General features: G+C 34.1%; 1 protein-coding gene across 8 annotated transcripts in view; it reads right to left on the reverse strand.

Annotated features, from left to right (window-relative positions):
- Positions 1-15532, reverse strand: part of PPP1R12A (protein phosphatase 1 regulatory subunit 12A) — a 160379-nt gene that overhangs the window by 40826 nt on the left and 104021 nt on the right. For 6 of the 8 annotated variants that reach the window (XR_001510998.2, XM_007088739.3, XM_042992812.1 and 3 more), the window contains 6 exons: positions 15368-15489; positions 6912-7127; positions 4863-4957; positions 3955-4056; positions 2895-3062; positions 2324-2500 (listed from right to left, as the gene is read on the reverse strand). Coding sequence is in view for 7 of the 8 variants with exons in the window: in XM_007088739.3 (XP_007088801.1) it covers positions 2324-2500; positions 2895-3062; positions 3955-4056; positions 4863-4957; positions 6912-7127; positions 15368-15489 (880 nt within the window). In the remaining variant the exon portion in view is untranslated. The remainder of the gene's footprint in view (positions 1-2323; positions 2501-2894; positions 3063-3954; positions 4057-4862; positions 4958-6911; positions 7128-15367; positions 15490-15532) is intronic. The other 2 variants (XM_007088740.3, XM_042992809.1) reach the window with 2 other exon arrangements.

Below are 15532 nucleotides of genomic sequence, written 5' to 3' on the forward strand. Positions count from 1 at the left end.
TGAGCCAAGGGAAAAAGGTGGAGGAGAATAATTATACAAAGCAACAGTTCCACATGAATTTATGTTTTCATTCAAAGATATTGCTTTGTATTTTGAAAAGACTGGAGCATTAGAAACACTTAAAAAATGAAAGAATTTGCTATCATGCTATTTAAAACTAACTTTTCTTCTCTACTTCCCACTCTGCTACCACTATTAATCCATTGGAAATCTTAACAAAAAGAGAAAATCCTCATCCAATCCTGATCAATAAAAACAAAATTCAAGAATAGAATAGTGGAATTTAATAGTGAGTTTGGTAACTTTGCATAACATCTGAAAGTATATATGTGAGGATACCTAAAATAGCATAGATGTATTAACTTATCTTTTTAGCCACAATATATACTTAAATCATAATATATACATTTTGAGGACAAATATTCAACTATACACATTTCAAAACCATTAACAAAATTTAATTGAAAGACAAACAGAAGAGGTCAACAATGTATTCAAAACTGCAAACAATTACTTGACGTGAAACAAAACACAAACATTATTATTGCAAACATCACTGAAAATGAGTAAGACAAACAAAATTTCTGTAATATACACCAGGGAAAATGTTAACAGATACATTTTGTTTCTTATGCTATTAAAATTTGTTCTGTTCTATTAATATCTCCAAATATTTAATTCTCAATCTAATGTCTTCCAGGATTAATTCTAAGAAGCTGAAACTCAACTTTCTCCAACAATAAGTCTAGAAGTTAAAAATTATATAAATAAAATACTTATGTTACTGAAGAAGAAATTCTGACCTGGAGAGCATTCTAACCTTAGGATTAAAGGAGTAAAAAACCAAGGATTCCTAACCTTTTCCCCTTAACTTCCCCTACTCCATAAAAGCAAAGTCCTCAAATTGATTTTCACTCAAAAATAATGATGGCTGCCTATGATCTTCTAATTTCTGTTGGCTATATGGTCTGACTTGAAAACACCTCAAAAGCCTAAAACTAACATTAATGTATAGAAAAATGAAGAACTATTAAAATATGGTATGACCTATACTGGTGTTCAAATCACAAAATGCTAACTGCTTATAATGGTTTTATAGAACTATCACTAAATCTTACCATAGAAACAGTAATAAAACATAATCATGCTGACAAAAAATAAAGATGCAATGATAGGAAAGAAAATGTTTAACATTAAAAAATTTAATGTTTTGTTACTTTTCATATATTCACCATGAATATTACTGTAAGGATATTAATTACTTACTACAGGCCATGTACTTTGATAAGCACCAGAGACAAAGCCTGTATATGAACACTACATGCCAGAACTATGACAAAGTTAATCTGGTTGGTATTTTAGTAAACAAACAAAACAAAATAAAAACCAAAACACCAGTTATGTAGCTAATTTAATCTCAAAGGAATAAAATACAAAAAAGGTCACATTTAGTTTTTTAAGATTTTTTTTTTTCCTCAAGAGGAAAAACAAAATTCAAAGCTAGTAACTATGCATGCTATAGCAGGAAAAACACTTGACTGATTCTCCTGTAATCTTGGGCCTCGCCTTAGTTCTCATTAAATAAAAGTGGAAAAGTCACTTAATATCTCTGGGTCTTAGTTTCTTATGTAAAGCAAGGGTATCACAAAAGAGGTAAGTTCCTTTCCACATCTGAAATTCCAAGCAAATTAGCAGCAGCATGAAGAAGTGAGCAACGCTCCTAACATTTAAGCACAGAAAATAAATTCATAAATCCTTTAAAATATTTAATTAATGAGTCCCTTTTATGTACTGAATTAAAACTAAGAGAACGTATTCAAAGTACTTAAAAATGATTTGGTTTACACATATGCCCAATAAGCCTTTCTTCAAGAGAATCTTAAAATGAAAAGTCTCGAAAGTAACCAAAACAGTTTAACATCCATCAAATTTTTTAATAATAGGAGGAAACAGAAGAATGAAAAATCTGTTTCTGTCATGTTACATCTAGTCTTCCATAAGTGTGACTGGGTGTGTTTAGATCTTCACCACAAAACCATCTTGAATGAAAACAACCACTAAAAAAATGAAGATGGCTAAGAAGACAAGTGTCTGGCTCACTTCCTTGAAACAAAAACATCTATTCTGTCAGAGGGAGTCACCAAGCCTAAATGCTAGTAACTGCCAATTACATCAGTTCATGTAGTTCTGAGCTGATACAGGTTATTTCACTTATTAACCTACTGAAGAGATGGTCACCACCTTGACAAGGTTAAAAAGCAAAACAAACAACTTTCAGCACTGGGCAAGATACATCAGCAGTTCTATTAGGACCTTTACACACCTGCGTCTCTCCCTGACCTCTGATGTGGAGGAGACAGTGCCAGCAGTAGTTGTAGTCAGGGTTGTGGTTGAGGCTGCAGCATTTACAACAGTTGGAGCAACAGGGATGGTCACTGCCGTAGGAACACTGTCCTTTTCTTTTTCAGTACTATCCTCAGCCCACAAACGATTTGAGGTACTATCGCATCATAAGCAGCAACACAAAAAGAGAAAAGGAAAACAGCTAAACAATGAAAGCACTTTCTAGCAGCTGAAACATGTGACTACAGGGATGGATTTTTTTAAAACATGAGGCAAGACATCTTTGAACTATGAACCAGAAATCTCACCCAGAGCTGTCAAAGGGAGAAATTTACATTTTAAGCAGCCTGATTCAAGGAAAGTTAATAATTCAAGAACTTCGTTTTTCCCCAGACATGCATAATTGCCTCTTTTTGGAACCAATTTTTGCTTGTAAATAATTTTAAAAGGTAAATGAAAAAATCCAGAGCCCCACAATCTTCTAAACAAAAATGCATGCACATACATAAGCACACAGTAGGCCTGAACACAAAATGTTATCTGTGACTCACCTGCTTTGTGTGCCTGTTGAGGAAGAACCCGTTGTAATCTTTGTAGTAGTGCTTGTGCTGGAAAGCAGGCTTTTCTGAAGCCCAGCTGCAGAGGTAACTGTTGGTGTTGATGTGGTGCTTGGAACACTAGAACTAATCAAATCATCTTGTCTTCTACCAAAGGAGCAACTGAAGGAAAGAGTCATATCTATATAGGATGTGTCTGTATGTGTAGTCTACAGTTAATGTCTATACATTACACAGATACACAAGGCTAGGAAAAATCTAAAAAACTGTGTTCCTAAATACACCACCGGCCCCAGCACCAAGAGTTGCATCTACAACTTGCTAGAGTCTAGATGATTTCACTAATTTGGTAGTGTATCATTTTACTGCCTCCCACCTCCCTGGACAGGACTCAAACATGTTCTGATCTGATATTTTACGTTTCTGGAACTATTAACAGACCATATGGTCATGCCAGGCTGGGTCTGAGAAAAACACTTAGGTCTGGTTTTACTCAGGGAAAGTTAAGATCAACCTTTTTGAAGAAAAGTATTTTAGCAATGAGTCACATCCTTAGGAGTGACCCATGCCTATATTATAATTGCTCATCTTTTACTCTTCTTTTTGGTTGTTTTTAACCGAGAAAATATTTATGGTTTTTTCCCCCCTCCTCTCCAATATGACATTACCAACATTTCAATTCAAGAAATTACCATCTCTCCGAGTTCTAAGAAAAGTGGAAACTTCCAGGTCACTAAATAATGCCCAGATCAATTAAGACACTGATCTATTTCAACTTCTCTAGTCAATTATATAAGGGGTTCCTTCTAAATATGCTACAATCTAAAAGATGCTTCTTAATATATCAAATCTAATTATACATAATATATATAAAAGTAAAAACAAATTTTCATCTACCTCTAAATATATATTCTGGACTTTTAAATGACGTTTTATTTAAACAATGAAAGCACGTTAATATCATTTTCTTAATGATACTAAATTGAGCGCTCTAAACAAACTGCCTCATATTTTTATAAAAGAATGCATAAAAGTTACTTAAGAATTATATTACCTTTTATGGTAAGCTGATCCTTCATTAACTGAGCTATTCTTTTTGAGATCATCTTCCCATTTTCTTCTTGTGTAGGAGCTACTCGTTCGTAAACTTGAGTCTCTGTGAAAAGAGTATCTTTCAAATTCTGGTATATAATTTTAAAACAGGATTAAGAAAGCTGTCTATTAAAAAACATCAGTAGAAGCAGAAACTAGTAAAATCCCTTAAGAAAATGCTTTGGAATATTTACTAAGAAGTGAAAGTAATTCCAGTTCTAAGATTCTATCCCTAAGGTATAATCCTAACTACAGTGGGGAAAATTAAGATATTTACAGAAGTTTTACTTATGATCATAAAATACCAATTTAAATCTCCATATTTGGAGAGGGGAAATAGTTACTTAAACCTCAACAGACCTACTCTATGGAACATAATGCACTGATGAAAACCAACGCTTACTGAAGGTATGTATGAACACATAAGACTACGTATGAGATGTGAGGTAAAAACAAACAAACAAAAAAGTCAAGACACAAAACTGGATGTTATAACATGACTACAACTATATTTAAAAGTTCTCATACCCCATGTGCTGAAAATAGGAAGAAAGAAACTAAAATGTTGACAGTGATTAAGAGCTTTTTCTCCTTTCTTTCTCCTTTTCTGTAGGTTTCAACTATTTGGAGAGTCTGTACTAGATTAGTTTGTGACCTCATCTGGCACCACTGTCCCAACCACAATGTGTTTTGTTTTGATTTTGCCATTTCATCAATATCCAAATCTGCATCTCCTCAGGACCTTCTATTTGGTGTTCTTCCCACAATCCATATATCCCACAGAGTTACAACAATGCTCATGTTTTCATTGTCATGCTAGATAATAAAGATTTCATAGTAAAAACATAAAGCAAATCATAATGAATCCACCTGTTTTCTTTCTCTTCAATGTCAGATGTACTGGCTAGTCGTCTTGGTATTGTAGGTGCAACATATGCAAGCCTAGTTCCTTTACTATCTTTCTCCTACACAACAGGAAAAAAAATGAGTGAAAAATAAATCTGTGATTACAGGAACCGCTAAAAGTACTAAGGAAAGAGTATTCAACAATGTACAATTATACAATTACAATTATACAACCATAACAGTTTACTTTATAGTATTTCCACAGCTCCTACCTATACTCTTTAAAATTAATGTCTATTAATATTTAAATACTTTAAGTGCCAGAGGACAGCCTGTTCAAACCGATTTTCTTTTCTTTCTCCTTTAATCTAGAATTAGACAATATTTTAATATAAGGAAAAAAATTCCTCATTTTAATGACTTTTTCTAAATTTCTATAACAGATTATGTAAGGTAATGCAGTATAATATAATAAAATATTCTTATTTTTTTCCAGAGAAATAAGGTCTCAAATATGGTTAACTGGTAAGTCCTAATTATTTATGCTATGTAAGTTATTCATTACTTTGATATAACGTTAAAATATTCCGAACAAAAAAAACTTAAGTTATATTTATCCAAATCCAGTTGAGAGTGCAGGAGCAATGGTATGGTACATTCCCACTGTACTGGCATCAAGTACTTGGAAAATAATTAGGCAATCAATTTATACAAAATAAAAAACTTTAAAATTACTTGATGAGAAATTCTATTTCTTATTTCTGACACAAAGAAACAAACACTTTAAATAGAGGGACGAAACTATATGAAAAAAAAGTACAAGCGCTGAAAATATAGAAAAGAAATAATCCAGCAATATAAAATATATCTGAATAAACTGCATACATTCTATTTGATATAATTTAATACTATCCTTCAAATACAGTTATTAAAACTACTGATTAAAAGGAGGTTGCTTTTGATGTAGCAGATATAAAACTGCAGATGCTAGATAAATGCAACTTACGAGTATAATTACATTACAGAATAAATTCTAGAATAAATGCCCCCCAATATATTTTATTATAAACTGTCTAGTGGAATAAAGCATTTGTTTAATTAAGTATAGTTTCATAATTTATTTTTTGAGCAAATCTGATCTTCCCAGTACTTACAGAAGCATACTTCATTTTATTGCACTTAACAGATACTGTGGTTTTTACAATTTGCAATTTGTTGCAACCCTGTATCAAGCAAGTCTATACAAGCCACTTTCCAACAGCATTTGCTCACTTTGTGTCTCTATGTCACATTTTGGTGATTCCCACAATATTTCAAGGCTTTTCATTATTATCATATTTGTTACAGTGATTATAACTTGCTGAAAGCTCAAATTATGGTCAGCATATAAATATTTTTAAATTAAGGTATGTACATTTTCTTTAGACACAATGCTATTGTATACTTAGGAGGCTACAGCATAAATATATATAAAATTTATGAGTATATATACGAGTATAAAATATACATAAAATTAGAGTGTATGTGTGTGTGGAGATATATATATATACACACACATATATATATATGTGTGTGTATATGTATATATGTGTGTGTGTGTGTGTGTGTATCCACACACATATACATACGGGAGAGAGAGGGAGGGCCTAAAAAGAGAGAGAATCTGAAGCAGGCTCCACACCCAGCACAGAGTCTGACGTGGGGATCAATCTCACAACCATGAGATCATGACCTAAGCCAAAATCAAGAGGTAGATGCTTAACTGACTGAGCCACCCAGGTGCCTTATATAAATATATTTCTTATATACAGTGGGAAACAAAAAATTCATTTGACTTGCTTTATTGCAGTGGTCTGGAGCCAAACCCACAATATCTCTGAGGTATGCCTATAATTCCATATTGACATTTAAGGTAGGTCTATTTGTATTATCATGTAAAATTCATTAAGTCAGGTGAATTAAGTTGATACACAAATTTAATAATGACACAAAGTAGAAAATCTATCAGATTTCATGTTCCTGGAAAACAAATGATTAGAGTGTTGATAGAAACCAGATGATGAAATAAGTCACCTTTTCTTTATTATCCAAAGAGGAGGAGAGTCTGGGACTCGAAGCTGAACGTATAACACCTGCAGTGTCTTTTTCTTTCTGAGCCTCTTTAGATGCTGTGATTTCTGCAAGTGCGCCATAACTGCCAGTCTTTCTAAGTCCTAACCTCCAAGATGCAGGAGACTCGTCTTTTCTCTCTTCTTCTTTGGGAGAAATTTTTGTAGCTGAGGTTGGAAACTGTTATTTTATTTTTAAGGAAAAGAAAAAGTAATTATCAACACTGATCAATCCTTAAGCTGGAAATAACAAATTTATAGATAATATGTCTGAAATTATAGTTAATAGTTTCAGGAGAAACACTTTTACTAAGTAGGTTAATGTCTTAGTAAAAAATGTAAAGATCTAAAACTGGAAAAAAAATAGAACTACCTTTCCAAAAGTTAGATTTAAGAAAACACACTCCACACTTTATAGCACACAGAAAAATTATAATGCAAATACAGAGGACAGAAATGAGCACACCATAAGGACTTTAAAACCATGCATCTCTGGAACCAATATTCATATTAAACTTGTTATATTGTAACCTCATAAATCCTTGCACATAGGAATGCCTCACCATGGATTTTTCACCCTTATTGGGCACAAGAACAATGCCAGTTTTGCGCAAGCCCTGCCTCCATGATGCAGGATCTACTGATTCCACCACAGGCATGATAGGAGCAATGAAATCATACTAAAGCCAATTAAAATAAGACAGGTAAAGAGATAAAGATTGAAAGCACAAAACAAAAAAGGAAGTTATAAACAAAACATACTTTTTTCTGTTTAAAAGAATTTTGTAACAAAACCCAATAACTGGGTAATGATCCTATCTTGAAAGTAACTGGGAACAAATCTAATTTTAGCATAAGAGAAAGAATCTGAAAGAATCTAATAAAGAAATTTCTAAAGCAATTAAAGGCACATGGAGCAAATACTATAGTACTTGAATGAACAGACTACTGCATTTGAATTTTATTTTTATTCATTTATATACTTGGGTTAAGAATTTTTTTTTTAATCCAGCATAATCAACAAAAAGTAATAAGTGATGTTATCTTCCACTTAGAATATTTAATTCAGTATATTTTTAGTATCATAGCCTTAAACTTACTTTTTGATTTTACCACCAAATATTAATTTTAACATTTCAACTAAAAACTATTCTTTTGTACAAATATTTATTTCATTTTCAAGGCTTCCAAGAGCCCTAAAAATGAAACATTTGTTGTCTTTAACTAGTTCATTTCATGAACTTCACTGTTTAAATATTTAACCACAGTTAAGAACAGATGGGTGAATATAGCAACTAACTAGTTGCTATAAGCATAGGATATGGGTAATTAAAAAAAAAAAGAAAAAACACTTTTCCATATTTATTGCCAAAGTTTGATATAATTAGCATTTCAGAGTGCTTGCTTGTTTAAGCACCCAGAATGTCAGAGGGCTACTTCATAGACAAAACTATTATGATGGTAAGATATCTCTGGTACTTCTAGTAAGTAATTCCTATCAATAAGGTCATAAATAGCCTCATGATATACAGTGCACTGAGGCATTCCAGGGATGCCGGAATAAAATCACAAGGGCACTGTGGTATACTTTCAAGTTTTGAGAGAAAGCACAGTGACATCTGTTGGACATGGCACAAATTGCCACTGTTAACTTACTTGCACTTAACTATTTAATAAATGAAACAAATACTTCTTTTGGCCAAGTGGCACTGTGAAAAAAATTAACAAAACATTAAGGATTCCACTGACTGAGAAAGTTCAAGAACCTCTGTAACATCTTATACAACAATACAGACACTGAGATGACAAGTTTTTGATTTCTGCGTCTAAACTCATAGGGACCATCTAAGAATAGAGATTGGCCAACTTTTCTGTAAAGGACCAGACTGTGAATTTTAGGCTTTGCAGACCACAGAGTCACTGTTGTAACTATTCATCCACAGTGTTGTACAAAAGTAACCACAGGTAATACATAAGAGAATAAATGTGGCTGTGTTTCTAATAAAACTTATTTAGATATACTGAAATTTAAGTTTGGGTTACAAAATATTCTTTTGATTTTTCCCCTCCAACCATTTAAAAATATTAAAACCTTGGGGTGCCTGGGTGGCTCAGTCGGTTAAGCATCCGACTTTGGCTCAGGTCATGATCTCACAGCTTGTGAGTTCAAGCCCCGCGTTAGGCTCTGTGCTGACAGCTCAGAGCCTAGAGCCTGGAGCCTGCTTCAGATTCTGTGTCTCCCTCGCTCTCTCTGCCCCTCCCCCACTTGCTCTGTCAGTCTCTGTCACTCTCTCTCAAAAAAAAGTAAAAACGGGGGCGCCTGGGTGGCTCAGTCGGTTAAGTGTCTGACTTCAGCTCAGGTCACGATCTCGCAGTCCGTGAGTTCGAGCCCCGCGTCGGGCTCTGGGCTGATGGCTCAGAGCCTGGAGCCTGCTTCCCATTCTGTGTCTCCCTCTCTCTCTGTCCCTCCCCCATTCATATTCTGTCTCTCTCTGTCTCAAAAATAAATAAACGTTAAAAAAAAATTAAAAAAAATAAGTAAAAACATTTGGAAAAATTTTAAAAATATATATTAAAACCAGGGGTGCCTGGGTGGCTCAGTTAGTTAAGTAGCTGACTCTTGATTTTGGCTCAGGGCAAGATCTCACAGTTCCTGAGTTTGAGCCCCGCATCGAACTCTGCACTGACAGCGCGGATCCTGCTTGGGATTCTCTCTCTCCCTCCCCCTCTGCCCCTCCCCTGCTTGCACTCTGTCTCTCAAAATAAATTAAAAAAATATTAAAACCATTCTAACTTGTACAAAAACAAGTAATAGGCCAGTTTCACTCGACTACGGTTTGCTAATCCCTGCCTTGGAACCTCCCCAAAACTGGAAACAAAGTTACTCCTCCATGATAAAATAGATAACTTAACATTTACTGAATGTTACAAGAGAAGCTAACATTTAACAGATGTTTACTCCCGCCAGTCCCTAAACTAAGTGCTTCACAGGAGTTATCTCGTTTAATCCTTACAACCACCCACTGAAATACTATTAATACTGCTATTTTAGAGTTGAGAAAAATGAAGCAGTATTAGCAATTTAAAATGGACATTTCTTGCACTGTAATGACTGATCTACCCCCATTCTGCCTAGTGTGAATTTGGATTTATTGGTTTATGTGTTTAAAAGTACCTTTCAATTTTACTTGGTCTGTAAATGAGTATCTCTGAAATATTCAACTATACCTATTCCCTGAAACTCTTCTTTTGGATTTTGTAACAGGACACTGTTTTGACTTTCTTACTCTTTTGCCTACCCTCCTTCTTGGCCTTGTTGCTTTTGTCAGCACAGTCCTGCAACACAAGCATTTCAAGAGCCTGTTCTCAGATCTCTCATCTTCTCTTTCTACTTTCTTCTGAGGGCTGGGAACAGGGTCTTTTCTACTTCCTCAAGCTCAATATGAACTGTGCTCAGCTTATTTTCAAATTTATTATTTCTAGTTGAGTCTGATTCCTAAATTCCCAGTCCTAAATTTCTAATTACCTGGAGAATGGACCATCTAGAACTACAACTGGAACCTGAAACTCAACATACTTAAAATCAAACACCTTTATTTCCAAACTGGCTCTCCCTCAGTTCCCTATTTGTTAGTAGCACCAATAAATTTCTTCAATTCCCTATGTTTGAAACTTCATAGCCATGTTAGACTTCTTCTCTGTCATCGTCCTTCATTTATAAATTAGCTGCCAAGTCTCTGAAACTCCTCTCCTTCTGAAGAGAAACTCTTCTCCTTCTAAGAACTGCCACTTCTCTATATTTTTTTATCATCTTGGGCAACTTCAATGATTTTCTAATACATCTTCTTTCAATTAGTCTCTCACCTTCAAATACACCTGTACATTGCTACCAAAATTATATTCTATAAAGAATAATTCTTTCACGGCCTTGTTTAAACATCTTCTGATTCTCTACTATCCATCAAACTAAAAATGTTACCAGAGAAATGAAGACATTCCACAATTTGGCTTTACTATTCCTGTTTTACTTTGTATATGTACTCTAGATATCAAACTAAACAATTTATTTTCCTGCAGAAGATTCTACATTGTCCCTACTTTGTTCACATTGTTTCTTTTTTTCCTTTCAGCAAACTGTACAAACTCTCCTGCTAGTTGAAATACTACTTTACTCATTCAAGATCTCAAATGTTCTAATTTTATTACCTCAAATCAAATAGGATCTCTTTCATTTTTAAACCATCATTCTGTATTTGTACACTTCTACTGGCATACTGCAATATACCACACTACAAAGTAGTTTTTTATTAAATTATTATTATACTTAATTGGATTCAATTAACCAAAGCATTTAATTCCAAGAAAATTCTGAATTTTTACCATCTAGTAAAGTAAATACAGTTTACCCTATGAGAATTTATGTGCATACAGCAAAGTAGGCAATCTTTTTCCGAGATCCCAAACAATATTTATTTTTTTAAGTTTTTTATTTTATTTATTTTGAGAGAGAGAGCAAGCAGGGAGAAGGAGGGCGGGGGAGAGAGACAGAGAGAGAGAAAATCTCAAGCAGGCTCCATACTCAGCACGGAGCCCGATACAGGGCTCAAACTCATGAACCATGAGATCACGACCTGAGCCGAAATTAACAGTTGGATGCTTAACTGACCAAGACACACAAAGGAGCCCCAACCAAAAATATTTATTTTGACAAAAGAGGGGTATATAAACTTACTGTTACAATTTTAAAGATTAGAGATGCTTGAGTGGCTCAGTTGGTTGAGCATCTGACTTTGGCTCAGGTCAGGATCTCACAGTTCATAGGTTTGGGCCCACACTGGGCTCACTGCTGTCAGTGCTGAGCCTGCTTTGGATCCTGTTCCCTTCCTTCTATATCCCTCCCCCACTCGCACTCTCTCTCAAAAATAAAAATACTAAACAATTTTTTAAAGATTACTTATTTTTAAAAATAATCTCTGCACCTATCATGGGGTTTGAATTCATGAACCCAAGATTGAGTCACATGCTCTCCCAACTGAGCCAGCCAGGCACCCCTACTGTTAAAATTTTAAATTTTAAATAAAACCAAACTGATGGTATTATAGAAAACATCTCCACAAATCATAAGCCTGATCTTACTGCTACAGAAATATTCTTTAATTTTAGCTGAAGAGTTAAGAACTTAAGGGAAAATCATTTAAAGCGAATATATCTATGTTTCTCTGTAACTGCCACCCTGAGTTGTTAGAAAATGTAAGTGATATTTAATACTGCTTTAGAGCTTCTGTTTTGTGATCTATTCCTTACCATGAGTGTATGAGTGTGTATTTATATATAGTTTATGCAATGGTGGAGAAAACAAAACTTAACATACCTCTGTGCAAATATCGAAAGCAGAGTAGTGAGTGAGAATCTAAAAATAGAATTCTTAACTGCAAAATCTTTTAAGATGCATTTACAGATTAACAATTCATCTAAGGCAATTCATCTGTTAGGTCTCTAAGTTACAGGAAAATTCCTGAAACTAACTTAGAAACATTAAAATGCTAAATTAACATTACAAAGTATCACTGAACAAAATAAAAGGCTTTAAAAAGTCATACAAAATAAGTAAGATTGCTCCATCCATTAAAATAATACTTCACATTTTCTATATACCACAACTCTGTTGATTTGAATAAAATTTGGCTACAAAACCCTTAAGATTTTAAGACTGAAACAATATAATCTTCCAAGTAAGTTATGATGCTTGAAATTGAGAATAAAGTGGAGTTTCTAAATATGCAAATCATAGAAAACACTTGTTATTAGATCAATTTAATTACAGAATCAGAAGTAATTCTGAACAAGGATTTTTATAGCAAAGAGGTTAATCTAACAGATATTAAGAGCAATTAAGTTATTAAATTTGGGGCTATGCTTGAGAAAAATATAGTTGATTGAAAGAAGTCCACTGTAATTGTTTGACTATAGCAGGAAAGAGACTGCTTAGCTAAATACTCAAAAGAATGAGAGCCAGTTTTTCTTGGCCAGATATTTCAGAGGGATGGAGCTTCTTGTGAACTTCTGATAATCCTATAGTTTTAACAGATAATAAGTCAAAAAAGCTAAAGTTTGGTAATCACTGAATAAGTATAGAAGGACTCTAGAATTAAATAAAGTTTAGTTAAAGCAGCCTATGTTGACTCCAGTTATACCATGATAATCATGTTGAAAATTCTGCAGAGAGATTGCCCCTGAAAAATTTCATTTTTAAGCATATATAATTATGATCTTATGAACATGAATTCTACCTAACTTCAAGAAACCCTCAGCTCTGGAATACAGAAGGTAAGATAAATCATTCATATAGTTTCCTGATATTCAAACTGTACCAATGAAATCCATGCATTTCTACTACTATGAACCCACAATACCAATTTCCTTAGGAAGAGTTATAGAAGAGGATCATTACTAGTGGTATGGATTTTCTCTAGTTTACTATTCTAAAGGGTTCACATTTTGATCACTTGAAGCCAAATCCAAAATTAGCAATACTGACAACATAATAGAAACACTATGGGAATTTAAAAATCAAACCCACACAAACCAAATAATGTCAGATAAGCAACAAAATAAGAAGTCCAAAGGCACAGACATGACAGTTAAACACAATGTACAATCCCTCAGTGGACCCTTGATTTGAAGAAAAAACAAACAGAAAAACATTAGTAGGAGGACAAGTGAAAAAATCTTCACTATGGTTTGTATATAACGATCACAGATCAGAGTATTATATCAAAGTTAAATATCTTAAATAGGATCATTTTAGTATGGGAATGAAGGATAATGCTTTTGTATTTAGGAGATACATATTCAAGTATTTAGGGGTAAAGTGTTATATTGATTGCACTCAATTCTTAAATGTTTCCACAAAAAAGTGTGTGTACGTGTGTGCATATGTGTGTGCGTGTGTATGTAAACAGAGAGGGAAATGAATACGCTCATTAAAGACAAGTAAGGGCTGGTGGGGAGAAACCTTTAAAAAGAGAGAGCAGTGGTAAAAAAAACCAAAAACAAAAAAACCCCCACAAAATAAAACAAAACCTGTAATCTTTAATTTGGGTCAAATGAAGTACAGGTTCTGGAGTAGCAGGGAAAAGCAAAATCTTTAAAAATATCAACAAACTAGTTGGAAAGCACTGTTTGGTGGAGAAAAGGAAGCAAAAGGACAGAGCCCACATGGAGAACAGAATAAAGGAGAAGAGGAAGAAATGAAACTAACATTGTGGGAGTACTTTGTCACTAGCCAGGCTCTCTCTCAACCAACACTTACAATGCTAACTTACTCTTTTGTTTTTGTTTTGTCTTTCTTTCTCCTGACAGATAAGGAGACAGTAACTTGCTTAAGGTCCTTACAATTAATAAAGGGGTAGAGGGGTTCAGGTGTGGATCTCTGCTTTGTCTGACATCAGAGATCATGCTCTTAATGGCATACCATACTTACAAATCTAGTGCTTTGTAGAGTTAGAAAATCTAGATTCCATGTAAGAAACACAACAGATGAGGGGCACCTGGGTGGCTCAGTTGGTTGAGCATCTGACTTGGCTCAGGGCATGATCTCGAGGTTCGAGAGTTTGAGCCCCACATTGGGCTCTGTGCTGATAGCTCAGAGTCTGGAGCCTGCTTCAGATTCTATGTCTCTCTCTCTCTCTGTCCCTCCCCTGCTGTGCTCTCTCGAAAAGCAATAAACATAAAAAAAAAAAAAAAAGAAACACAACAGATGAACAAGGGGAAGGGAAGGAAAAATAAGATAAAAACAGAGGGAGGCAAACCGTAAGAAACTCTTAACTACAAAGAACAAACTGAGGGTTGCTGGAGGGGAGGTAGGTGTGTGTGGGGGGGGGGTGGGCTAAATCGATGATGGGCATTAAGGAGGGCACTTGCTAGTATGCACACGGGGTGTTATATGGAAGTGATGAATCACTGGGTTCTATTCCTGAAACCAATACTGTACTGAATGTTAACGAACTTGAATTTAAATAAAAACAAAACTAAACAAAAAGGAAAATCTAGATTCTAGCTCTGTCCTTGACTTGTGGTAGTACTTTTTGTGCTTAACTCACACACATGTGAAATTAACAAAATGTACCTTTACTTATCAACAGGGATAAAGGATACAAAACCCATGTTTCTCAAAAATTCAGTACAAATAAAAAATACAAAGCTATTAGTTTTTATATGCAAACTAATACTTTAAAAATTATATTAAAAAAAAAGAATGTAATATGGTTCAAAGAAAATCTTAGTCAAATTAAAAAGGAAAAATACATTCTTGTTCTAAACTTTACTTTTGGAATAAAGTATACAAATTTAAGAATTGTCTTAATGCTTTAGTACTTAAACAGAATAGATGTATTTTTAGCAGACAAAAATTTGGCTTACCTTTTTAATAGGTGACGTAGGTGTGGCCTGACCAGATGACACAGGTGTTGTAACAGCTACAGGAGCTGCTTGTGTACTAGATGTATTGGCATTAGTTACAGAAGCCATAGGTTTTGTCTTATCTATCACAAAAACACAAAAAAACATGGAGTCAAGAGTTGGTAT

Source organism: Panthera tigris, chromosome B4 (genome assembly GCF_018350195.1).
Source record: "Panthera tigris isolate Pti1 chromosome B4, P.tigris_Pti1_mat1.1, whole genome shotgun sequence".
Taxonomy (NCBI): Eukaryota; Metazoa; Chordata; class Mammalia; order Carnivora; family Felidae; genus Panthera; species Panthera tigris.